Source organism: Corapipo altera, unplaced genomic scaffold (assembly GCF_003945725.1).
Source record: "Corapipo altera isolate COAL_440 unplaced genomic scaffold, ASM394572v1 354, whole genome shotgun sequence".
NCBI classification, from domain to species: Eukaryota; Metazoa; Chordata; class Aves; order Passeriformes; family Pipridae; genus Corapipo; species Corapipo altera.
In genome coordinates, this window is record NW_020885020.1 from 423,428 (window position 1) to 447,670 (window position 24,243).

A 24,243-nucleotide genomic window follows, 5' to 3' on the forward strand; every position below is an offset into this window, starting at 1 on the left:
AGGTGTTGGACACCCACCAGCAGAGACCTGCTGACACTGGCCAGGAAGAGAGGCTGGGGGATGTGGTGGGGCGAGCTCGACCTGAAATAAAGCCTGGCCTGGGACAGAGCTCTGTGCCTGGGAATGTCCCAGGCCTGGGACAGAGCTCTGTGCCTGGGAATGTCACTGGCTGGGCGGTGCTGGGAGGGTGGAATCAGATGTCAGCCTTTCCTGCCTGGCACTGGAGAGGTGGAACTGCAGCGGGACTGGGAGCTTGGAGGAGCCTGAGCAGCTCCGGAGCCCTTTTGGGAACCGCTGGGAATCCTGGTGCTCCACGCTTCTCTGGGAGAGACTGCCTTTGCCAGGTGGGTGTTGGGTGGGAGCAGGGGGATTCCTTGGTGGTTTCTGAGCCCTCTCTGAGCTGCCAGGGTGGGACATGGGATCGAGATATGGCCTCTCCTGCTCCCTGTGCTCGAGCTTGGCCCTAATTGGACTTGGCCTTTATTTTCCATGCACTGAACAGGCTGGTTTTGAAACTGGTTGTAGAGAAATGGAGTGAAACTCAGCATTAAAGATGGGCATTTTTGGCTTAAAAAGGAAAAGCACCCACCAAAAGTGTGGTATGCATTCTCTTCCTTTAATGGGGTAATTTTTCCTTTGTATTTTATTGTTTCTTCCTTGGATTCTCTGCCTGGGGGGCAGTGGAAAGGTTGGCTGTGGGGGGTTCTGCCCAAAGGGGGAAGCAAATCTTCTGGAATGGGGCAGCTCTTCCTTCTTGCTGTAATTTCATCAGGGCCACGTGCAGTGAGCATTATCTCTCTGATCCCATGGATGGGTTATTCCACACCTCACATCCCTTGCATTTACGTGGAAAGGATGATTTTATTCCCGTGGATTTCCAGAATGACACATCTTTTAAGTTCTGGGTGGATGAAGTCACCAGAGTCTGCTGGAGAGACTGAAGATTGTCATGTTCAGTAGGAGTTGCTTTGTCCTCCCACTGCCAGGAATTAAGGAAAATAACGGCCTGGGAAGTGGAACACAATCCTTTCAGGGCTTGGCATTTGAAAAGCAGCGTCTTCTCATTTGGATATTAGTCTGTCAACACCTTGGGGGCCACGGTTTCCTGGTTTAACACTTCTTGGGTGTTTTGGCTTCTGGGATAACTTCCTAGGAATACATTAAAGGTGGTTTTTGTATGAACTGCTGCTGGGCATTAGAATCCCAGAATGGTTTGGGTCGGAAGGGACCTTAAAACTCATCCAGTGCCACCCCCTGCCATGGGCAAGGACACCTTCCACTCTGCCAGGTTGCTCCAAGGTTTTTATTTTTGATTGCTTTTACCTTACTGTCAACCAAAGTGGGGCCTGTTGGATTTATCTTTCCAGGTTCGGGGTAGGAAAGCGGGACCAGGCTCTTGTTGAGGTTATGCCTGAGTATCTTCAGATTTTTGGGAAATATTCCTGTGGATCTGAATGCAAAAGAAAGCTTGAAAGCCATCCTGGCTCTCAGTTGTGAGGCACTGTGGGGTCTGTGGGCTCTGGGGGAATGTCCCACCTCACACCTGGACATAGGAACGTCTCTGGATAAATCTGAGTTGTCAAGGGATTGGAGGAGGTTTGTGATTCCAGATGTGCCAGCCTCTTCTGTAGCTAGGATGGACACCAGCCTGACCCAGTTTCTGCTGCACCCAAAGCAGGCAATCAGAATTATGGCCAGTTAAATCCATGTACAGGCAGTGCTGGGGATGGGGATGTGTTGTGTCACTTGCTGGCAGTGCAAGGTGGCTCACTGGAATTTCAGATGTAGTTGTAGTAATCATAATAATGAAAAAATACCCCAAACAACCCCAGCTGAACAGGATTGGATTAACTCTGATCTAAATGGCTGTTTTGATAACACTTGCAGGCCAAACCTGAACATGTTTAGAGCCCAACTCTAAGAGATCCGTCTTTTTATTTTAATTGTCTCCTCTCCTTCTCTCCCCCTTCTGCCTGCAGCATTTTATTTTTACCATCCACCTTTACAGTCTGAGTAAACAGTGCTCAAATCCTGGGCTTGTGTTTGAGTTCCAGAGGCTGGGTGGGTTTTTGTAGCAATCACAGTCAGTTCCAGCCATAATTGGTATTTGGGGTTGATAGAGGCTATAAATCTCCAAGAAGGGAAGGGAAGGATGCTCTCATTTTGTTAGGCTGCTTCTCTTTGGGATGCAGAGTGCATCTTCCAGCTCTCTGGGCTAATTAAAATGCCATTACAGTACATGTGGTGCTACAATACAGTCTAGGGAGACTTCCAAAAATAGATCCTTGAGTGCAGACAAATTAGAGAGGAAATATGCACTGAGCATTTTCTCATAGGTTTAAAGAGAAATAATCCATTTGCTGCCCTAATTGCTTTCTTGTAAATGTTGAAGTCTTTCCCCCCCCCCCGTACATTCTGAGTGAGCAGACAAATAAATAACCCGTCCGTGATAATTAGTGTTCTCATCGCTAATATTGTAACTTGTCACACGCCGTTGATATGCGAGGCAGGGTCTGGCAGTGGACTGTGCTCAGCGGGCAGGGATGGAGGGTTTTATTCCCGTTTCGGTATCCCAGGGATGCAGGGTTAGGGCACGGTGTGGATTTTAAATTCACCAGCCCCTCCCCAAACCCTGCCGAGAAGGGGTTGCACGTTGCTCCCCCGGCTCCCGTGGAAAGCGCAGGGGGCTTTTTATAGTGTGGATACTGAGAGCAGGGAACAGAATTCCCTGCGCCTGGAAGAGATCCATGGGATTGCTGTGGGCTTACACGTGTCATGGAGGCAGCACATAACTCCTGGGCACTGCCAGGGACAGGGAGAGCTCCGGCTTGGGACAGCCTGCACCTCTCTGGAAACAGCCTGATTCCAGGGGCTGGGGCTTGTCCTGGCTTGTGGAGCGCTGGGCAACCTTCCTTGGAGAGGAGGAGCTGTGGGAAGGGCACGACAACAATCCCAGAATGGTTTGGATTGGAAGTGACCTTGGATTGGAAGTGGCAGGGTGGATCCAGTGCCACCCCCTGCCATGGGCAGGGACACCTTCCACTAGCCCAGGTTGCTCCAAGCACCATCCAGCCTGGCCTTGGACACTTCCAGGGATAAGTGAAGAAGAGGAACAACAAGTTCCAAGAGGATCAGCTCTGTGAGTTGGAGCAAGTGATGTTCATGTGGGGTTGTTGGGAAGTTTGCTTTAGGGCTGCACCCAGTCTGATCACCCACTGGTGGCTGGAGTGTATTGGGTGAACTGGGTGATGAGGTTTTGGGTCAAGTTTAAGATGCATCCCCCCCTCAAAAAAATATGCAGTCTGTGTGCTCAAACTGCTCCTTGATGCAACCAAAACTAGGGGATATGGGAAAGTATTGGAAGTGGGGCAGCCAGAAGATTGTGCTGATCCTGGTAATGCTCCTTTTCTTCAGGAATTAAAGGTAACTCTGGCCAGGCAGTCACTCCTCTCTGGAGGGAGGAGAACAGAGAGGCTCATTCTCTCCTCGGGTCTGTCCCTGAAGTGTTGTTGTGTCCAGGTGTTGTTGGGTTGTCCCATGAACCCGACGGGAAGGTGGCACAGTGGGGAGAAGGGAAGGGATCTCTTTGGGAGGCAAGCTCAGAATTGTTCTACTGGAAAGCAGTGAGGACAACAAGGGAGTTGTCTTGATACAAATCCAGTAGTCATTGATCCAGAAACAGCCCCTTCTTTCTGCCCTTAATTTTAAATCTGGATCCATGCACTGGGAAGGATGTGGTTGGGATGGTCCCCCAGATGCCAAGGGATGGATGTTGATCCTGGGCTTGCTGTGGGCCTCCTTGTATTGCCTGAGGCTTTTTCTGGATTGGGCACTGAGGAATTAGAGTTTCCCTTTTGGCTGGGAGGCCTTGGGGGCTAAGCCCCTGAGCTACATTTTGGTAAAAATAGCCAAAATCTGGTAACTGCCTTGCGAGGGGTCCACAGAGAAACGATTGTCAAATTAATTAATGATGATGATGATGAATGTGATGTATCACCATTCACCATAATACAGAATCCCAGACTGCTTTGGGTTGGGAGGGACCTTAAAGCTCATTTCATTCCAACTCCCCTGCCATGGGCAGGGACACCTTCCTCTAGCCCAGGTTACTCCAAGCCCCATCCAACCTGGCCTTGGGCACTTCCAGGGATCCAGGGGCTTCTCTGGGCAACCTGTGCCAGGGCCTCCCCACCCTCAGAGTAAATTCCCTGCCTTCTCAGAGATCCCTGATTTGTGCTGTGCAGTGAGGTACTGTGCAGAAGGTTTATGACTCAAGAAGATCAGAAATGGGTGGACTGGTCCCAAACTCTCTGTGTGAGCAGAAAATTGCTGATCCTCAGAACATCTCGGGGCCACCGTCTCCCATCCCCTCAGCAGAGATGCTGCTGGGAGAACTGAGTTCTGCAGCCCCTCTGACTCATTTTTAGAAACCTTTTCTCAGGGGTTTCCCCTTGATTGCCCACAGTTCCTCTTGGGGTGTAATGACCTGGGACACGAGCCTGGGAACACATCCAGGAGCAAACCTGGTTCCTCGGCACCGCGGGCGAGCAGGGAGGGCTGGGCTTTACCGGGTCCTTCGGCTTGTCCTTCTTCTCCCTTTGCTTTGCCAGGTATTTTTCATTTGTAGTTGGACTTACGACCATCATCATTAGGGTGGGAGGGGTTTTGCTCTTGTCACTTCGCATCCAGCCATTTTCCAACTTGGATTCTCAGTTCTGGGCTCCAGAGGGGCAGAGCTGAGCCAATGATGCTGATTTTCTCTGCTTCTTTCCCCCTGTCTCTCCTAAAGTAGTTTTGCTTCTACAGCTCTGTAGAATTTTCCCTCTGCTCCAGATGTCCTTTAAAGATAATTTCTGGTTGCTCATCAGTTCCCTCCAGGAATTCAAGTAGGCCAGGGTGATTTGCATCAGATCCAAAGGTCTGAATACATGGAAAACTATTCAAATGACCTCTTGGTTCCCAGTTGTGCCCTGAGTTTTTAAACTCATAATTATAACAAGGCTGCTTCCAGGTTTCTGCAAGCAAAAATGCTTCAACCTTCTCTTTTTGTTCATTATTTGTCTTTTTTTTTTTAGAACTAATTTGTCTTTTTTTTTCTTTTTTTTTAAATTAATACAACTAGTTAAGTTGTATTTCCCTGTCCTCATCTGGTCTGGATTTGCCCTGGATGGACTCAATGATTTTTTTTTCCACCCTTAATGATTCTCTGATTTTGTGATGTTGTTGATTTTGCTGCTTCATCTCTCCTGATGGTTTTTATCCATCATGTTTCTGCTTTGTTCTGGAGTGAGTTGTCACCGTTTTGCCTTTGTTTAACTATTTTCAACATCTTTAAACCCCGCTAACCCAGCTACTTTTATTTTTAAATAACTCTTTGGAACAGATTAAGAGAAAAACAAAAGTGTTCAAGTTTCTATCAGTGAATTGTGGCTTCGTTTGATTAATTAATGAATAGAAATACCCATCTGGAAATTAAGCTGCACTAATTGTTCTCAGGCTGGTGTTTGCTTCCCTCCAGGCCCGATGGACAGAGCGGGTTGTTGCAGAGGTTTTGGGAAATCCTTGGACAGAACCAACTCAAGAGGATGTTTTCTTGCCAGTGGTTTTTAGTAGCTTGAGACAAATTTGGCCAGTGGAGACCTCGGGGATATTTTGTAGTTAATCTGGTTTGTCTCAGTGTTCAGAGCAGGGTTTGTGGCTCAGAAGAGAGTCAAACCCTGCCTGGTTTGACCCCTTTGCACTGGTGGCACTCCAGGCTGCTTCCCATCCCTGTCCAGTGATGATGGCAAGCAAGCCCAGAGCAGCAGTGGCTGAAAACACTCTTCTTGAGCTTGTGTCCCCCTCCAAGTTAATCTTCAGTGTGATGGAGCAACAGGGCCTGGGGAGCAACTTGGTTGAATATAAAAAAATAGGGGGGTTATTTCCCTTTTAAAGTGAAATAAAGCACAGAACCACAGCCTGGGATCCAAATCCCCCATCCTTCAGTGGCCAGTTCTTGGAAGTTTTTAGCAGATAGTTCTTTGAAGTTTGACAAGATTTAGTTCATCTGTTTGAGAGAAGGAATCAATCAAAGCAAACACTTTTGTGGGCTCAGGATGGTAAAGCCAGGAGGAGTCCTGGTGAGTTGGGATGTGGGTTTTGGTACTTTGTCAGATTTGGGTCCTAGAGACCTTTGGATTCTTAAAGGGACCTCAAAGCTCATCCCACCCCCTGCCATGGGCAGGGACACCTTCCACCAGCCCAGGTTGCTCCAAGCCCCGTCCAACCTGGCCTTGGACACTTCCAGGGATCCAGGGGCAGCCACAGCTTCTCTGGGAATTCCATCCCAGATCCTCCCCACCCTCACAACCAACAATTCCTTCCCAATATCCCATCTAACCTCTGGCACTGGGAAGCCATTCCCCCTTGTCCTGTCCCTCCATCCCTTGTCCCCAGTCCCTCTCCAGCTCTCCTGGAGCCCCTTTAGGCCCTGCAAGGGGCTCTCAGGTCTCCCTGGAGCCTTCTTTTCTCCAGGTGAACCCCCCCAGCTCTCCTGACTCCAGAGCAGAGGGGCTCCAGCCCTGGGAGCATCTCCATGACCTCCTCTGGACTCTCTGCAGCAGCTCCACGTCCTCCCTGTGCTGGGAACTCCAGACCTGGAACTCCAGACCCTACCCAAGGACAGGCTAGAGGGGCATTTTAACCTTCCTTTATCCACACCAGTGTTTTTGGAGAAGAGGGGCCTTATACAAATATCTCCTGATAAACCACCTCCTTGCTTGTTTGTTTGTTTTTTTCCTCCAAACAGAGATTTATTTGTTAATCCCCTGATCCAGCAAATCCAGAAACTCAGTCCTGACACACTTTGGTTCCACTTGGTGTTTCAGGTGTCAGATATTCTTCATTTTCTTCTGTGATTTACCTTAATCTATTACTTACTTCGAAACCAAGATTGAACAGTGTTGATTTGTGGGTTTTCTCTTTTTTTCTTAACTATTTGAGAAATATAAGCACTTTATTTTTTAGAATTAAACAAGGCTTAAAAATCCCCCGAACTGACTTGGATCTGCCTCCCAGAGCACCCGGGTTGGGTCCTTCATCTGAAACAGCTCAGCTGAGAAGCTGAAAATATTCCACTCCCAAAAAACTGGGAGGTTCCCAGGGCTGTGCTGCCCATTAAATAATCTGGAGCTGCTGGTGGACGAGTTGTATTTAAAATAGTGAGGTTTTGCTCTGCCTTTTCAGTCTGGTGTTCTCTTTTGCTGCTGTTCTCTGCTGTTGGTGCAGGTGAAGCCCAGCTGGCCAAGCATCACCCCCCCAAGTGCCATAGGTTGGCTATTCCAGCACATCCAGCCCTGGAGTAACAAAGCAAACCCCCCCAAATTATAGTGTGAATAATCCATAGGACTTGTTTGAGAGGAGGAAAACAAGCAGGGTCATAATTTAATTTATTGACAAGTTGCCTGAGGCTGCACCTTGGGGATGGTGAACCCAGGAGAAGTCCCAGCTGTGCTTTATCTCCAGAAAAAAAGGAGAAAATAGGGAGAAGGAAATGAGTCTTCATGTTTTTCTAACTCTGTCCTTTGCCTGCGAGAGATGGGGTGGCTTCTTTGATGTCTCCAGACAGGGTTTGGCTTGATCCTATCAGAGCTGCAGCACAGAAAGGGGTTAGAGGGGAAAAGGGAGACAGACTGGAGCAAATAGGGTTGAGATAAATTTTCTGCGTTCACATATTCATAATTACACCGAAAACATCATTTAGCACTTTTTGCTTCAACTTTTATTGGAGAGGGGGATGCAGCTGGGAAGGGAATGGGTGAGTAGAAAATCAGGTCTGGCAGTCTCAGCACTGGGTCTGGTTCCGTTTGACTCTACCTGGCTGCAAGATACAATCTTGGAAATATTTTAAACAGGGAACTGCTTCAGCAAGATGGATTTGTGCATCTCATTTACAAAGTATGTTTTTAATGCCTTTCTGAAATCCAAACTTATGCAAAATGGGGCTTGTTATGCATGTCTCTGCATTTTAATCTCCTGCAGTGATTTGTCAGTTTTCCTTAACATCTCCCTGGCATATTCCAGCCATTCCTCAACTTTGCTTTGTGGGGCTGCATCTCTGTGGCAGCTCAGCTCTCCCAGCGAGGAAGGAGCTGCAGTTTGGTCATTCTCTGGTAAGGTTTATAAGCTACCATGCCTGTTTCTTTGGACTGGGAGCAGTACCAGTTGTGGATTGAAAGGCTGGGAAAAGCTGAGTGTAATTTGGGATACAGTCTCTTTTATTTTCTGCTCCAGCTATCCTGGGAATGTTCTCGTTTCCATTGATTTGTGCTCCTTGTGTTTCTGCTCTGCATTGATAATTGGTTACTGATTTTTTTTATTTTTTTTTTTTTCCCCTGGCTAAAAATAGCTCAGCTGCCCAAAGTGTTGATGTGATTTTATTGCTTTTCCTCTTTCCAGATGGGCTTTCTGGCAGAGACCAGCCAGTGGAGCTGCTGAATCCACCTCGAGTGAACCACATGCCCAGCTCTGGTAAGGAAAAACTTCTTATTAAGCCTCCTTCCTACTCTGGGGGTGCAGGCAAACCTCCTGCAGCTCTGCCTTGCAAGTGGGAGAGCAGGATGCAAATGCCAGATGCTGGCACAAAGTCTGTTAGGACTTGCACACCTCTGCTTTCCCAAGCTGGGAGAGTGGGATTTGGGAAAGGAGCACAGCAGCCTTGGGAGTCTTAAATAAAAGGCAGGGGGCTGAGGAGAGCCCAGCCTGGTGGGAGCTGCCTGGTTTTCCTTAGAAAGGAGAGGGCAGGAGAGCAAAGCAGCACCTTAAGGAGTCCTTTCCCAACCCAAAAGGAGCACTGGGAAGCCAGGGAGGTTTTTGAGTTGCTGTTTTTATTGAGGAGGAATCTCATGTGAAAAGAGGAGCCGAGGCCGCGCTGATCCAAGGGTGTCACACCGGGCTTGGAGCTCTTTGCTCTTCTCCCTCTTCCCAGGATCCTGCCATGGCCTCTCTTGGGTCTTGTGGTGCCCGTCCTGGAGCCTGGCTGCTGCTCACAGCTGCAGCTTTTCAAGGGATGGGAACCAAAGTTCTTCTCCCCACACCTGGAATCGTGTGGAAAACAATCTGCTGCTGGCCTTTGTGCTTCCCCCCCTTCTCTCTCCCCAAAGTGTTTTGTTTCCAGGTGCAAACAGAGAGAGATTTATACCAGGAGATAGAAAACACTCTCTGCTTTGCAGGTAGCAGCTCAAATCTTCCAAAACCCCAACTTTCCCTTCTCTGTTGCCTTCCAAAATGCCTCCAGGGCCTTTCATATTAAGGAAAAGATCTCGCAGGAGATTTTAGCCTTTCTGGTGGTGCCAGTTGGAAAGATGTAAACGAGGTTTATTCAAAACAACTTCTGGAGATTGGAAGGGGGGGAAAAATGGGCTGTGATCTAACCTGGAGTTTTGTGGACTTAAATGCATATCTGGGGAAGGAATCTTTTAAGGAGGTCGAGCATTGGGGAAAGAAAAGAAGAGGTGGTTGTTGACCAGCGTTGGGCTTCGGATTGTGAGGAATCTCCCTCTCATCCATGTGCTCCCAAACGTGTCCAGCAGGTAAGGGAGGTTCTGTTTTCCCAACCCTCAGAGAGATTCCCATTTTTAAATGACTCTGGTAACACAGGTCAACTGACAGGTTTGACTCCCCGTTTGGGATCTTTGTGCCGGGTTGGATTCCGTGGCTCCGCACAAGAGGAGTGGATCCATCAGTGGCTCGTTGGCCAGCATCGGGAATGGGATACCTTGGAGCCTTTTCTTCTTGTGTTTTGGTGTTGATTTTGTTGCTGGCTAAGTTTAGGGTTTCTTTCTGAGGTCTTTCAGCCAGAGGCCAGTGTTGGTTCCCAGCTCGGGGAACCTGCTGGCGGAGTCTGCTGGGCTCTGTTCTTCCCTGTTTTGAGGTGGAATGAACTCATTCAGGATTTAGGGAATTCTGGCTGTTTGGACTCTGGTTTGAGTGTTTTTAATAGCTCACCTCTATGCTTTTGAGAAAACAATAAGCCAGGGATCCATCCAGAGCTGGAGAGGGACTTTGGACAAGGGCCTGGAGGGACAGGACACAGGGGATGGCTTCCCACTGCCAGAGGGCAGGGATAGGTGGGATGTTGGGAAGGAATTCTGGCTGTGAGGCTGGGGAGGCCCTGGCACAGGTTGCCCAGAGAAGCTGTGGCTACCCCATCCCTGGAAGTGGCCAGGTTGGAGCAACCTGGGCTAATGGAAGGTGTCCCTGCCCATGGCAGGGGGTGGAATGGGATGATCCTTAAGGTCGCTTCCAACCCAAATCATTCTGGGATTCTGATCTGGAAAAGCAAGTTATGTGTGGGATTGGGGGGAGGGTGTCCCAGGTCTCAGGCATGGCTGAAATAATGGTGTTGGAAAACAGCTTAAGGAAAAAAAATGGTTTGATTGTGTGGGAGATTTAGTTTAAAATGTTCTCCTGCCTTGGCAGGCTGGAGTTGAATGAACTTGAGTGGTCTCAGGCCTTTTATCCTGCACTTGGGTGGGAGATAAAAATTGCTGTGGTACGATTGTAGGAAACCAAAATGGTTTTCTCCTCGCTACCAACCAAGTGAAGGAGAGGTTTGACCCTTGTTAGTTGTTATCCTCTGATATGAAATGGTGAGAAAGTCCTAAAAATCCTCTGTCCTACAGAGCATTTCAACTACAAAAAAGGAACATTTAGGGCATTTTTATGAATTGCTTTTAGGATTGAACTGGGTTAAGTGGAATTGAAGTTCAGTAGTAATTTAAATTATTGAGCAAAATTGTTTTCCTTAATTCTTTTTTTTTTTTTTTTTAAGTCAGAGTGGGGAGGCCCTGGCACAGGTTGCCCAGAGAAGCTGTGGCTGCCCCTGGATCCCTGGAAGTGTCCAAGGCCAGGTTGGAGCCACTTGGGCTACTGGAAGGTGTCCCTGCCCATGGCAGGGTGGTTGGAGTGAGATGATCCTTAAGGTCCCTCCCAACCCAAACCAGTCTGGGATTCTGTGCCATCAGTAAAATGCTGAATAAAGTGGAAATTACCCCTTTTAAACTTAAAGCTTTCTTTTAGGTAATAAAACTGGGAATTGGGATGAACAGGCTCAGCTGAGCAGCTGTGTTTTTCCACTAGGTGGAATTTTAAGGATATCTGTGTGTGATACAATTAGGAAAAAAAAATTATTCCCTTTCACATCGTGTTTCCATTGATTTTTCAGGGATGCCTTCCCGAGCTGTGATAAAATATATCCAAAAAGCTCATCTGTCTTCCATATATCCCTCCATGTGCACACAGAGAGTTAGAGAGGCCAGAAGTTATCCTCTGACCAACAAACCAGGAGTTTGGGGACTTCACCTTGGAGCTTCAGCTTCCCCTCTGCTCTTCCACACGTGGCTGCTTCCCACTCTCCATCCTGGACCTGCTGCCTCTGCACTTCCTGCTGCCCATCCCTTGGCATGGCTCTTCCAGCACAGCACTGGGGCTCTGCTGGATCTGGGAACAGCAAGGGCAGCAGGGCAGAGACAGCCAGGGGAATCCTGTGGGAAGTTTCAGTTCCCTGCTGCTGCTTTTCCTTCTCCCTGGAGCTGATTATCCACTCTCACTTCCACATTCCTTTGCAAAAAAAAAAAAAAAAAAAGTTGATGTGTTTAGGGATAAAAGGTTTGTAAGAGCCTCTGGACTAATATTGTTCCATGATTTTAGAGGCTTTTGAAATCAGAGATTAATCCCTGTCTGCAGGAGGAAGGAGGGCTATTCCAGTCGGTCCAAAATCCACGCTTGGAATTGTGAATTCCCCTTTTCCAAGGCAGGGGATGCCCTCACTGGGCCAGGGCTGCTTCCAAAGCTCCTTCAGGAAGGTACCAAAGCAGCTTTGAAGCAGGTTCAGGTTGCTGCCCATGGGACTTGGGCTCCTGACAGCCAGGATCCCACTGGCCTTGTTCACCCTGGGATGTGTGAGTTTGGGAACAACGGGAGGTTTTGTGGTGCCCAGAAGTAGCTCATCTGCAGAAAGGCTTCTCTTTAATGTTAAAAATATCCTGATATTATATATGGAGTCCAGGAGGGGGAGAAACCCATCCAAGCCCCCCAAATTATTGATAGAAGTGAGTTCTAGAGAAACCATTTAATGTCACAACCTCATTGGTTTATTGTCCTCTTGTGGGGTTATTGAAAAGCCAGAGCTGGTTTTGCCAGGCTTGGGGTGTTAATTTTGCCACCATTTATGGTGGCACAGGATTAGATTCCCAGAGTAACTGTGGCTACCCCATCCCTGGAAGTGTCCAAGGCCAGGTTGGAGCAACCTGGGCTAGTGGAAGGGGGTGGGATGAGATGGGCTTTAAGGTCCTTCCAACCCAAACCGTTCTGGGATACCAAGATAGAAGAAAAACTACAGATTAATGTAGTTTAGAGCCTTGATAGTTAAAATAAAAGCCCTTTGCAGCACTCCCAGAACCCAGTTAGGAAATTTGGGGTTATTTATGCAGGAGAGAGAAGGGAATTGCCACAGAGGCTCTGGGCAGCTCCCTGCAGAGCAGCAGGGAAGTTGAAGTTTCAGAACCTCATTTCTGGGCTGATATTGTTCACAAACTCCTGTTTTGTTGGTCAGAGGATGATTTCTGGCCTCTCTTAACTGTGTCAGCATGTGCCCGTTGCAGGGCTGTGTGTGTGTGGAGGGGTGGATGGAACAGGGAGGAGCTTTGTGGCCCCCTCCTGCCTCACCTTCAGGATCCACATTCTGCATAGAATTAAACCACTTCTCTAGCCAAGCTGGCAATCACAGAATCCCAGGATGGTTTGGGTTGAGAGGGACCTTAAAGCTCGTCCAGCTCCACCCCTGCCATGGGCAGGAGCGCCTTCCACTAGCCCAGGTTCCTCCAACCTGGCCTTGGACACTTCCAGGGGTCCAGGGGCAGCCACAGCTTCTCTGGGCATCTTATCTTCTGCCAGAGCTGAAGCCCAGAACATGGATCTCCTCACCCTGTGGGGTGGGAAGAGCAGGAGGAACCCACAGCTCCTCAACTCTGCTTTGTTGTCCTTTGTCTCTGGAAAAATATTTCTCCAGCTCCTCCTTTCTTACCCACAAGGAAATGGTTATGAATTGGAGGGGGTGGGATGAATTGTTAACAACTTTATTCCTCTTTCAGCAGCTGAAAGCAGCACTTAAATCTGCAGCTCTTGGATGCAGAGCTGGTTTCCTGGATGAGAAGGAACTGGCAGGAAAGTTTACTCTACTGCAAGCCCCAGCTTGCTAATTTTCTTTATTCTTCCCTCACCTTGTTTAGTTCATTAATTCCCACTGATCAGCTCTGGATTTCACTGGGTTCCCTTAGTCCTGACTGTTCACCAAAGTGTTATTTTCAAAATTAATGGTGCAGGTGGTGGAGGGAAGAGCCTTGAAATGCTTGAACTTGGTGACTTCCTAGGGAAGGAGGAGGTGGTGGGATGGGAGCAGGCATGGAAAGACTCCCATGAAAGGTTAATCAGGAATTTGTTCCCATTGCCTCTGGCTTTGCTGAAAATCACAGTGCTGTGAGATGAATGAAAAGGGATAAATTTTTCATGGAAGGTTGGTCATGGATTGAGGGGTTTTTCGGGGAAAAATCAGATGTGATCTTGGAGGTGCCTGTGCCGTGTCTTGTCTGCCAGGTGTGTTCCCACTCTGGATATTTCACCTGGATTTGCAGCCTTAGGGAGGTAACCAAGGTGAGATCTTTGTTGTTTGGTTTTGATTTGATTTTTAATCCTGTCACTTTTTCAAGGGAAGCCAAAAAGGAGCAGCCCTGGGATTGCAGGGTCTGACAACCTGGACTCCACTCCTCCTTTCCATCAGCTTCTCCTGGTGGATGGATGTGAGCTGGAGGATGAGGATGGACTGTTCCTTTAGTCCTCCTTCCCTTTTCATGCCCTGTTTTTCTCCCCAGGGAGCTTTCTGCCCATCTGGGGATGGTTTATCTCCAAAGGGGAAAGAGCAGCACCTGCGTTCCAAGGATTTTAGGAATTCCTCTTACTCACGGAGCTGCCTTTAGCGAGATCCCAGAGGCTCTTCCCTGGTGTATATTGATTTTCAGGGCTATATTTGGCTCTGCTTTTTCTTTGGCCAGTACAGGGAATCTCAGGTGAATCACTTGTGCAACAATGCCCGAAATACCGGAACAGACTCCAGATGCTTCCCTGGGGAATTGCTGATGGTTCATTAAGGAGATATTCCCCCATTCCCCAGGGAAGGGGACTCCCCATGTGTAGAAGTGTTCAAGGTTGGACAGGGCTTGGAGCAACCTGGGCTAGTGGGAGATGTCCCTGCCCATGGCAGGGGGTGGCACTGGATGAGCTCTAAGGTCCCTTCCAATCCAAAGCATTCCATGATTCTGTGATTAAATATCTGCTCCTTTGGCTTAACATCCTGTGATTTAAACCACTCAGCCATCACCACTTTTCCATCTGTTTTTCATTCAAGGGACTGTGTCATATCAGATGATTCATTCATATTTGATTAGAGATTTCATTATGAGCTGGCCTGAAGTTTTTTATGACCTAATAAAAAGCTTTGGAATCATTGATTTGGAGCTGCAGTTTTAATATACAGAAGGGATGTACTGCACGTTTTAATGGTACTTTTTGGAGGTATTTTTTAAAGCTCTGACAGTTCTTGTGGTGGATTTTATGCAGGGAAGTTGTTTAGAAGTTTCTAATGGAATTAGAAACTCCCATTGGAGGGAGGAGCTCCCAAGCTGCTCTAGCACTTCTCCAGGTTACACTGATGACCAAACTGTGGGTGAAATTTAGGTAAAAACTTGCCTTCCTCACCCCATTTGTTGTCCTGCCCATCACTGGAATGATGTTGATGAAGGTCTGGAAGATCCTGAGCTGTCAGGGCATCGTGGGCATTGGTTAAGTGTCATATGGGAGGTTTTTATTTGCAGTGATACCACCTGTGTGCAAATTGTCCCTCAGAGTAAAGAAATTACCACAGGTTTTCCCAATTTGTTCTAAAAAATACATTCAACTGTTACAAGAAGGTATTTAAAAAGTACTTACAGGGTGACTGCCTTTATCCTCTGTATTTTCCTATTCCAAAACTGTCTTAAGCTCTTCAATATTTTTTGATGCTGTTTTTTATATAATAAGAGCATATTTTTATGCTTTAAGTATGATGGGAAATTGCTCTATTAGAAAAATATCAGACCTATTTCTTTTTTGCTGTACTTTTCTTACCTTTGATGCTGGTAAAATGTATTAAAAAGGAATATATAGTACAAAACTAGTCAAAGGGAGCAACCTGTTCCAGTGGGGAGGCCCTGGCACAGGGTGCCCAGAGAAGCTGTGGCTGCCCCTGGATCCCTGGAAGTGTCCAAGGCCAGGTTGGAGCAACCTGGGCTAGTGGAAGGTGTCCCTGTCCATGGCAGGAGTGGGACTGGATGAGCTTTGAGGTCTCTTTAAGAATCCAGACCTCTCTAGGACTCAAATATGATGAAGTACCAAAATCCAGTTAGAGTTAGGAATTAATGTCTTTAAGGAATATTTTTAATTCATAACAGGCTTGAATTCTCTCTTTAAATGACTATCAAAGTCATGCCTTTTTCTTCATAATGCCTTTCCAAATCCATATTATAGACGTGGAAAATCGTTGAATAGAAGGCTTGATATACAGAAAACAACATCATCCCATCCCTGGGAGTGTCCAAGGCCAGGTTGGAGGGGGCTTGGAGCACCCTGGGATAATGGAAGGTGTCCCTGCCCATGGCAGAGGGTGACACTGGATGAGCTTTAAGGTCCTTCCAACCCAAACCATTTTGGGAATCTGTGACTTGTGACACTTGACCTTGTCCAAACAGAGATCTCCTTTTAGGAGACAGTGGACTTTTATCACCCAACCCACGTGTGTGTCACCAGCTCTGCTGTCCCAGCAAACAAGTGAGGTTTGGGGGCAGAGCTGGAGTAGTTTTCTGGGAGTGCTGGGATTCCGATGCCTGAGACACGGATCTGACCAGGCAGCAGGTGGGCTTTTGCTCCTCCACTTCTGAAATCCTTCTCTGACAATCAGTGGGCTTTTCTGTTTGCTTTCTGTTGTGGAAAGGTGGTAATTTGAGGTGTGGGGATCAGCAGTGGGTTTGGGAAGGTGTTTGTGATGCACAGAGAGGGAAGGGAGCAGCACTGATTCCTGCTCTTTCGACAGTAAGCCGGGTGTGCCTGTCACAGGGATGGGAACTGTCTTAGGGTGGCATTAGACCTACCCTGGCTGGCTCAGCCCAGCTTGGATCAGAGGGATTTTGCTTAACTGAGCAGCCAAGTTTTGCTGTTAGAAGCCAGCTCAGAGAGCGACACTAATTCCCTTCCCTCGGACATGTGACCCTCTCAAACATATCTGCTGGAGTCCAGGAGCACATGGATTTGATACCTCCAAATATTCAGGAATCATGGAATCCCAACCCACTGCTTTGGGTTGGAAGGACCTTAAAGCCCATCCCATGCCACCCCCTGCCATGGGCAGGGACACCTTCCACTAGCCCAGGTTGCTCCAAGCCCCGTCCAACCTGGCCTTGGACACTTCCAGGGATCCAGGGGCAGCCACAGCTTCTCTGGGCAACCTGTGCCAGGGCCTCCCCACCCTCCCAGGGAAGGATTCCTTCCCAATGTCCCATCTAAACCTCCCCTCCTTCAGCTCAGTGGCTGTGCAGTGGGAGCCCTGGGAATTCCCAAACAGGACCTTGGGAGAAGCACCCAGCTGTGTCCCTGGTTGCCATTCCAGTGGAACTGTGTGTGCGTGTGTGGGCATTTAACCTCACACATCATGATTTGGATTTTAAAACCATCTCAGATGTTCCAGAGGGAACGGCTCCTTGTCTCCTTTTCCTGCCTTTGATAGTCTAGAGGGTCCAAAGAGCTTTTCCTGGTGGCAAGCATAGAATCATTAAGGTTGGAAAAGAATTCCGAGATCCTCGAATCCAACCTTTGACTGAAAGTTTTGCTGGCAAACTACAAGTGGAACATTATCAGAAAAATACCCCCCCATTTTTATGGATAGAAAAAATAAAATTCCTTTCATGTTACGTGTAAATCCCTGTCCCAGGGATTTGTATATACTTATATGTATAATACATATGTATGTATCTGTATATATATTGGTATTATACTTGTGTAATCCTTGTTCCAGGGATTTAGCGTGGCTTGAACTAAACAAAATCCAGATCCCTGTCCTCCATCCCTTGCTGTGTCTGTGATAAAATCTATAAAGACTCAGGAGTTTAAGGCTCATGGGAAAAGATAACACTGGAGAAGGCAGAAGGAAAAGCTGGAGGAAGAGGACTGAGTCAGGGCTGGAGCAGACATATCCTGGGGGAAGGTGGAAAATCATCTTTACCTTGTCCACTTCACACAGGACAGATGATTCTCTGGATTCTCCACTGGAGTGGCAGAGCCCCAAAAGAGTTTCCTTCCGTTCTCTTGCTCCAGGTGCTGCTGCTCCCTCACCATCCTCCCTCACCAAGTGTGGGGGACAAGAGTCCATGGGAGGGAGTTCCCTCTGGAAGGGAAATGCAGTACTCTGGCTTTAGCCCATAAACACATGGAAGGATATCTCAGACATTGGGGGAAAACCCAGGAGGTGCTTGGATTCATGGGAAGAGCATGGCTGTGGCTGCTCTGACCCACCACAACATGCCACTTTGGATGGGTGGAGCTCCAGGTGGCCGTTGGTTATCAAGTCACTGACCTTCAGAGATGATGCCTCAAAATTCCTGGTGGTGGGCAGAGCCCTTGGAATGGCTGGATTTACGTGGCTCCCGGCCAATATCTTTCCTAATGGTACTGAGAATAACTAAACAGATAAAATATCCCTTTTGGCACCTCGGGGACCGTGGTGACCCTGCACTGGCATGAAATAATCCTTAAAATTGCAAAGAATGAAATTCTAGAGTCTCCTTTCTCGAGTGGCAGCACAGGGCAAGGTTTAACTTCTGTTCAGACTATTGCTTTCCGGCCACTGCGATACGTGATATGGCCGTGTCCTGATGCTGATAAGAGCTGGGAATAACAGAGCAGGAAAGATCCTGGCTGTGTTGACACAAGGATCAGGTGTCCTGAATAAGCAGCCAAGAAACTTCATCTGGTTTTATGTGCAACCAAGCGCTCATGGTGTCCGTAATGAGTCTTTTCACCTCGGTCAGTGGAACAGGGAATTTGGGGAACCACCAGGAAAAGTGGCAGTTTATCTCCATTTGGGAACACATGGATTGCTCCACTCTGCTTTAACTGTCCTCTCCTGAAGCCTTGGTGGTGGGGACCCAGCAGTCAGGGTGAAAAAGATCATCAGATGGTATTTATGGTAGAGAAGCTGTGGAATGTCCTCCTGGACTGATCAACAGCAGGGAGATCATGGACTTGCTCAGACCTGCCACCTCCTGCTTCTGCAGACCTGCTGCTCCCAGGGAGACAAGGGAGCAGCAAAGGGAATGTTTGGACAATACTCTCAGGAACGTGGTGGGATTCTTGGGGTGTCTGTGCAGGGCCAGGTGTTGGACTGGATGATCCTTGTGGGTCCCTTCCTGCTCAGGATGTGCTTTGGTTCTCTGGCTCAGCTGGGAGCCCAGGTTCCCTTTGCTGCCTCATGTGCCAGCGTTGGGCACAAAGGTGGCGTTGCCACCTCCTCCACTCCTTCTGTGCCCTGGGAGCTGTCTCAGCTCTGTTGCTTTCCATTCAAGGTGTTTATCAGAGCCTTCAAACTCCATGTGCCAGGAATCGCCTTGGAGCACCGTTCCCACCTCACCCATCCCAAGTGCCACTCAAAGAATCATGGAATTCCAGGTTGGTTTGGGCTGGGAGGGACCTTAAAGCCCATCCAGTCCCACCACCTGTCATGGGCAGGGACACCTTATGTTATCCTGGGTTGCTCCAAGCCCCGTCCAGCCTGGCCTTGGACGCTTCCAGGGATGGGGCAGCCACAACTTCTCTGGGCAACCTGTACCAGGGCCTCCCCACCCTCCCAGGGAAGGATTTCTTCCCAGTATCCCATCTAACCCTACCCTTTATTTCAGGGAGGCCCAGGCAGATGAAGCTGCTCCTCTGCCCTAATCTGAAGGGGGGAGTTCAGGAGAACTTCATTAAAGACACTCCCCCACCCCAAGCTTTCCAATCATTCCCTCACAGATACCAGTTATACACTTTCTGGGTCCAAAATGTGCTTTACTCGTATTCCAAACCCCCCGCATTTGTTGGACAAGCTCTGTTTTCTCTTTAAAAGAGCCCAATTTCAGCAGAAATTATGTTCTTTGGCACAGAGGGGGCAGTTTTGGACCTCTGCTGCTGTTTGCTGGGTTGGAAAAGGCTCGTTGCAGTAGAGAAGCAGGAAATGCATTTCCTTGGCAACTTGTACATCAGTGAACCCCATCAAATTCCTGAAGCTTGTAAATACTCATATCCTCAAATATTCTTAGACTTTTGCCAAACACAAGCTTTTTTGTACTGCTTTTCCCAGGCTAAGCAAGGTGCACTTTCTTTGTTGCTTTTAAAAAAAATATTTAATGTTATTATTTCTTTATTATTATTTTTAAATAATTTGGGCTGCAATGTAGAGATTTGGCTGCATGTACTAACAAAGTTACTGCTGCTGGTCAGGATGCTGGTGCAGGAACTACAGCAGAATTCTGTTGTACAAGAAATAAATAAATCACTTCTAAATGAGGTGTGTGGGGTGACAGACGAGTAAGAATATTGAGATAAATTCGAGTCCTTTTAAAGCACTTTAATGGGGGTTTTCAGACAGGCCTGGAGTGTGTTGGATATTAAGTTTTATGTAGTTTAAAATGCGCTTTTACTCTTTATCTCATGAAGTTAAGTTCTTACATGGGATGAAAATTTCAGCTTCTAAGGAACTGTTACGTAATGCAGGGTGTTATTTACACCTTGGAATTGAATATTAACTGCTGATTTATACCTAAACACTGCTTAAAACCCAAAATACTGAACTGTGCATCCCTGGGCAGAGAGAGCTGCCTGCAGGTATTGAGGGTGTCTCTGACTTCAGCACGGAATTAGGAGGTTAAACCTGGCTTAAAAGTGGCACCTCCTTGATGGATTCAACACCATCAATACCAGTGTGGTTGTAGTGGAGCCCTGTTGAGCTGAAGTGTCACTAATGTCACCTTCTCTGTCTTCCTCAGGCCAAGAGCTCTGCTTAGGGAGCTGTTTGTGTCCCACAAAGTGGATTACTAAAGAAAATTCCAGCAGCTGGGCGCTACATTAAGGCTGTGAGGCCTGTGGGGCCTATTGGTCCTGTAGGACCCGTGAGGCCTATGGGGCCTATTGATCCTATAAGGCCTCTGAGGACTGTGGGGCCTATTGGTGATATAGGGCCCATGAGGACTCTGGGGTCTCTTGGTCCTATAAGGCCTGTGAGGCCTGTAAGGCCTATTGGTCCTATAGGGCTTGTGAGGACAGCAGGGCCTATTGGTCCTGTAGGGCCTGTGAGGCCTATGGGGCCTATTGGTCCTGTAGGGCCTGTAAAGCCTATGGAGCCTATTGGTCCTATAGGGCCTGTGAGGACAGCAGGGCCAATGGAGCCTCTAGGGCCTATGAGACCCATAAGACCTGTGTGGCCTATGGGACTGGACAGGGCTTGGAGCCCCCAGGTCTAGTGGAAGGTGTCCCTGCCCACGGTGGGAGGCAGGACTTTGAGCTTTAAGGTCCTTCCAACCCAAACCATTCCCTGATTCCATGAAGAGCGTCACTCCTGGTTTTCAGTCCCTTCCTTTTCTCCTTTAGCTACAAACAGCTTTAGACATCCTGGGTAGAACAGTTGGAAGTTTTGAACTGTTTGAAGTGCAGCCGAACTCGTTTGTCCTTTAAGCCGTTGCAAAACCAGATCTTAACGCAAATGCTAATTTTGAGACGTTGATCTTCCCGAGCAGCAGATATTTCGTCTTACACGCGCCAGATGGGTTTGCTGCTGGCATCACTTGTGTGATTATGGTCAAAACAAGGACAAATCCGCTAGAAAATTCCAAGACCTTACTGAATAATTTTACGTTTTCCTTCCCAAGGATCAGCGAGTTGTCGTTGTGCTTTATTTTGTCGCTGTCAGAGTGGCTGGTAAAGCCTCTTCAGGCATCTGAGAAGGGCTGGCAAGGAGAAGAGAAGCTTTGCAGTGAAGGACCTCTCCCACCCTGGTTTTAGTTTACTAATACGCTTTACATTTTTTTACATATTTTTTTATAGTCATTCTGGAGGATTGACAAACTATTTACCTACAAGAAGGCTGGAGAGGGACTTTGGACAAGGACATGGAGGAACAGGATGAGGGGGAATGGCTTCCCAGTGCCAGAGGGCAGGGTTAGATGGGATATTGGGAAGGAATTCTTTCCTGTGAGGGTGGGGAGGCCCTGGCACAGGTTGCCCAGAGAAGCTGTGGCTGCCCCTGGATCCCTGGAAGTGTTCAAGGCCAGGTTGGACAGGGCTTAGACACCTTCCACTGGGCTAGTGGAAGGTGTCCCTTGCCCGTGGCAGGGGGTGGGACTGGATGGGCTTTAAGATCCCTTGCAACCCAAACCATTCCATGATTCTGTGCCTGTGAGAGGCTCTCCAGGGATGGCTCTGGCAGTGGTTCCTGCAGGTCACTCCCTGCCTCAGGAGGTGCTGGTGGTGGACAGATATCTCCCAAGGTGCTCCCATGTGCAGTGACCATCCCCAAGCTTCCAACGTTACCTTTTTCCCTTAACCAGGGATGATCCATTGGGATGGCACAAAACCAAGCTGCTGCTGGTTACAATGTCCTCAAATTTGTGTACAACACCGGGGATTTCAGAAACAACACTTTCCTTAAGCACAAATCAAGGCAGATGGTAAAACCGAGTGACCTACAAAATATCACAAGTTTTCTCCCCAGAAATGTACAGTACAAACAAATGTACTGTCACCTAAAATACCGAGATGGCATTTCTGACAGAGTGATGATCGTACAAGGGAGTCAAAGTTTGGGTGAGGTCAGAAAGGAATTTTGCATCTTCTAAACACACACTGGTGATCAAACTGACTGTAACACGTTTCAACCCCTTGTTTCTTCTTCCTTGGAGCTTTGTTTGGTTGGGTTTATCCAGTTCTGTTCTATCTGGAAATTAAGTTGTGCTCTAAAACTGCCTCTGTTGATCTGAACACCCTAGTCTGTGGCAAACAGTGCTGGTTTGGGTTGTTTGTATCATTTTCCTCTGAAAATATGATCCAACAACTTCCTTTCTAAATAACGTGCTACTCTCTCAATGTATAGACAGTGGGTTTTGTTAATAGGCCCTCATGGATCCATCCTTACATAGAACAGAATCACGGAATCATTAAGGCTGGAAAAGACCTCTAAAGATCACACAGGGCTTCATGAAAGTGGCCTAAAAATACAGTTAATGTAAAGCATGATTTGTTTGATGGAGAAGATTAACTGTGTATTGGTGTCCAACAGGAATCCTATCTAAAGAAGATTTTGGTAGGGATTATCTATGTGTTTGGATACCTCCTTGAAGCAGGTTTTTGCCCAGGAATGTTGACCTGAATGCAAGAACCAAATGTCCCATTTCCATCCTTGACAATGATGAGCATGTGCAGCGTTTCAGGGAGGCAGTGGATGAGCCATTTCCACCTCTGTTTGTCTCCAGATACTACTGAATCCAATTGAGCCTTCTTAAACTTGCTTTTAAAAGCCCTCTTCCTCAGCTCACCTCCTGTGGCTGTTCCTCAGTTGTCTGGATGTCCTTTATATCTCTTTCTTCCAACCTTCTGAAAGCCTTTTGTCCACCGTGTCCTTGGTTGGCTGAATCCCTGAACCCTCTTCAGCTTCTTTCCCAAGTATTTTCTCTTTTTCAAGTGCTCTGAAAAATGAGTCATGGTTATTTTAGGTCCATATAGGATCTCCAGCTTTAAATAGATATTTTATGTCTCTCACCTTCGGGCTTCTCTCCACATCCTGTTTCTTTCTGGGGAAGGATCAGGCTGCAGTCCAACTTCCTACTTTTCTCTGGGTAAGCACCCAAGGGTTTTGAGAGTTATGGGTGTCACAGAGAGGTTTGATGAGGAGAATAAGACGGGAAGTGGGAGCTTATGTGGGTGTTCACCCCCATTCCTGCACCCTCATTTGGAAAAGGGAACACCGTCCGTTTCCATTTTCTCTCCAGAGCCCTGGAGGGGCACCGGAGCGCTGTGGTCATTGCTCTTCCTTGGGGTTGTGGGAGATGATGATTTTCAGTGCTTGATTAACCTTTTATGAGCAGTGTTTTGCTAAATTCATGTGCTGTTCTCAACGTCAGGGACCTCTTAATTGCCACCAGGTGTCCGAGGATGGGCGAGCAGGGATGGCATTCCCAGACCTCCCTTGCCTCCTGAAATCCTGCTCAACAGGGAGCCTGGGAAGCTGCTCAACAGCCACAGGGGGTGAGCACCAAACCTACAGCCTTTAAGGAAAGGAATTAGAAGTTTTAAGTCTAGAAGCTTGTAGGAACAAAATGAAGTTGGTCTTTTTAAAGAATCTGTTTATTCAGAGAGGGGTTTATTGCTGCACTGGTTTTTCCATAAGAGGAAAAGTTTAAAAGGGGTTGGAAATTTCACAGAATTGTGGAATCCTGGAATGGTCTGGGATGGGAGGGACCTTACGAATCATCCCATTCCGCCCCTTACCATGGGCAGGGACACCTTCCACTAGCCCAGGTTGCTCCAAGCCCCATCCAGGCTGGCCTTGGACACTTCCAGGGATGGGGCAGCCACAGCTTCTCTGGGCAACCTGTGCCAGGGCCTCCCCACCCTCCCAGGGAAGGATTCCTTCCCAACATCTCATCTAACCCTGCTCTCTGGTAGTGGGAAGCCATTCCCTGTGTCCTGTCCCTTCCAACACAACCCATTCTGGGATTCTTTGATCTTAAGGAATTAACATCCCATGGTCTAATTCCTAAATAAATTGGTCCATTCGATCTTAAGCGGTTTGTGAGAGCTCCCATTCCCACGGGATCACCAGCTGCTGATCCCAGAGTGTGTTCCATCTATCTCCTCTTTGCCTCACGGTGCACAGACCTCCGGCAACGCTCGTGCTCCTGCTTTTAATGACAGCAATCCCCTTCCCTCCCAAGCAGGAGGACAAGGACTGGGTTTTGGCCTTCCTTCTCAGCAGCAGAGAGGTGCCTTTGCTCTCCCATTCCCTCTCCGTGGCTTTGGGAAGCCAACAGCATTTCCCTGTGGCCATAACTGCTTTTCTCCCCCCCCACTCTCTCAAACTGGCTGTTTCCCAGCTGG

The 24,243-nt window shown here is 47.9% G+C and overlaps 1 protein-coding gene across 5 annotated transcripts in view; it reads left to right on the plus strand.

Annotated features, from left to right (window-relative positions):
* The window catches only part of HDAC4 (histone deacetylase 4), a 194,080-nt gene that overhangs the window by 71,372 nt on the left and 98,465 nt on the right, over nucleotides 1-24,243 (plus strand). For 4 of the 5 annotated variants that reach the window (XM_027667821.1, XM_027667822.1, XM_027667819.1 and 1 more), the window contains one exon: nucleotides 8,437-8,508. In XM_027667821.1, coding sequence (XP_027523622.1) covers nucleotides 8,437-8,508 — 72 coding nt within the window. Of the gene's footprint in view, nucleotides 1-3,122; nucleotides 3,140-8,436; nucleotides 8,509-24,243 lie in introns of those variants that run through there. The other variant, XM_027667823.1, reaches the window with a different exon arrangement.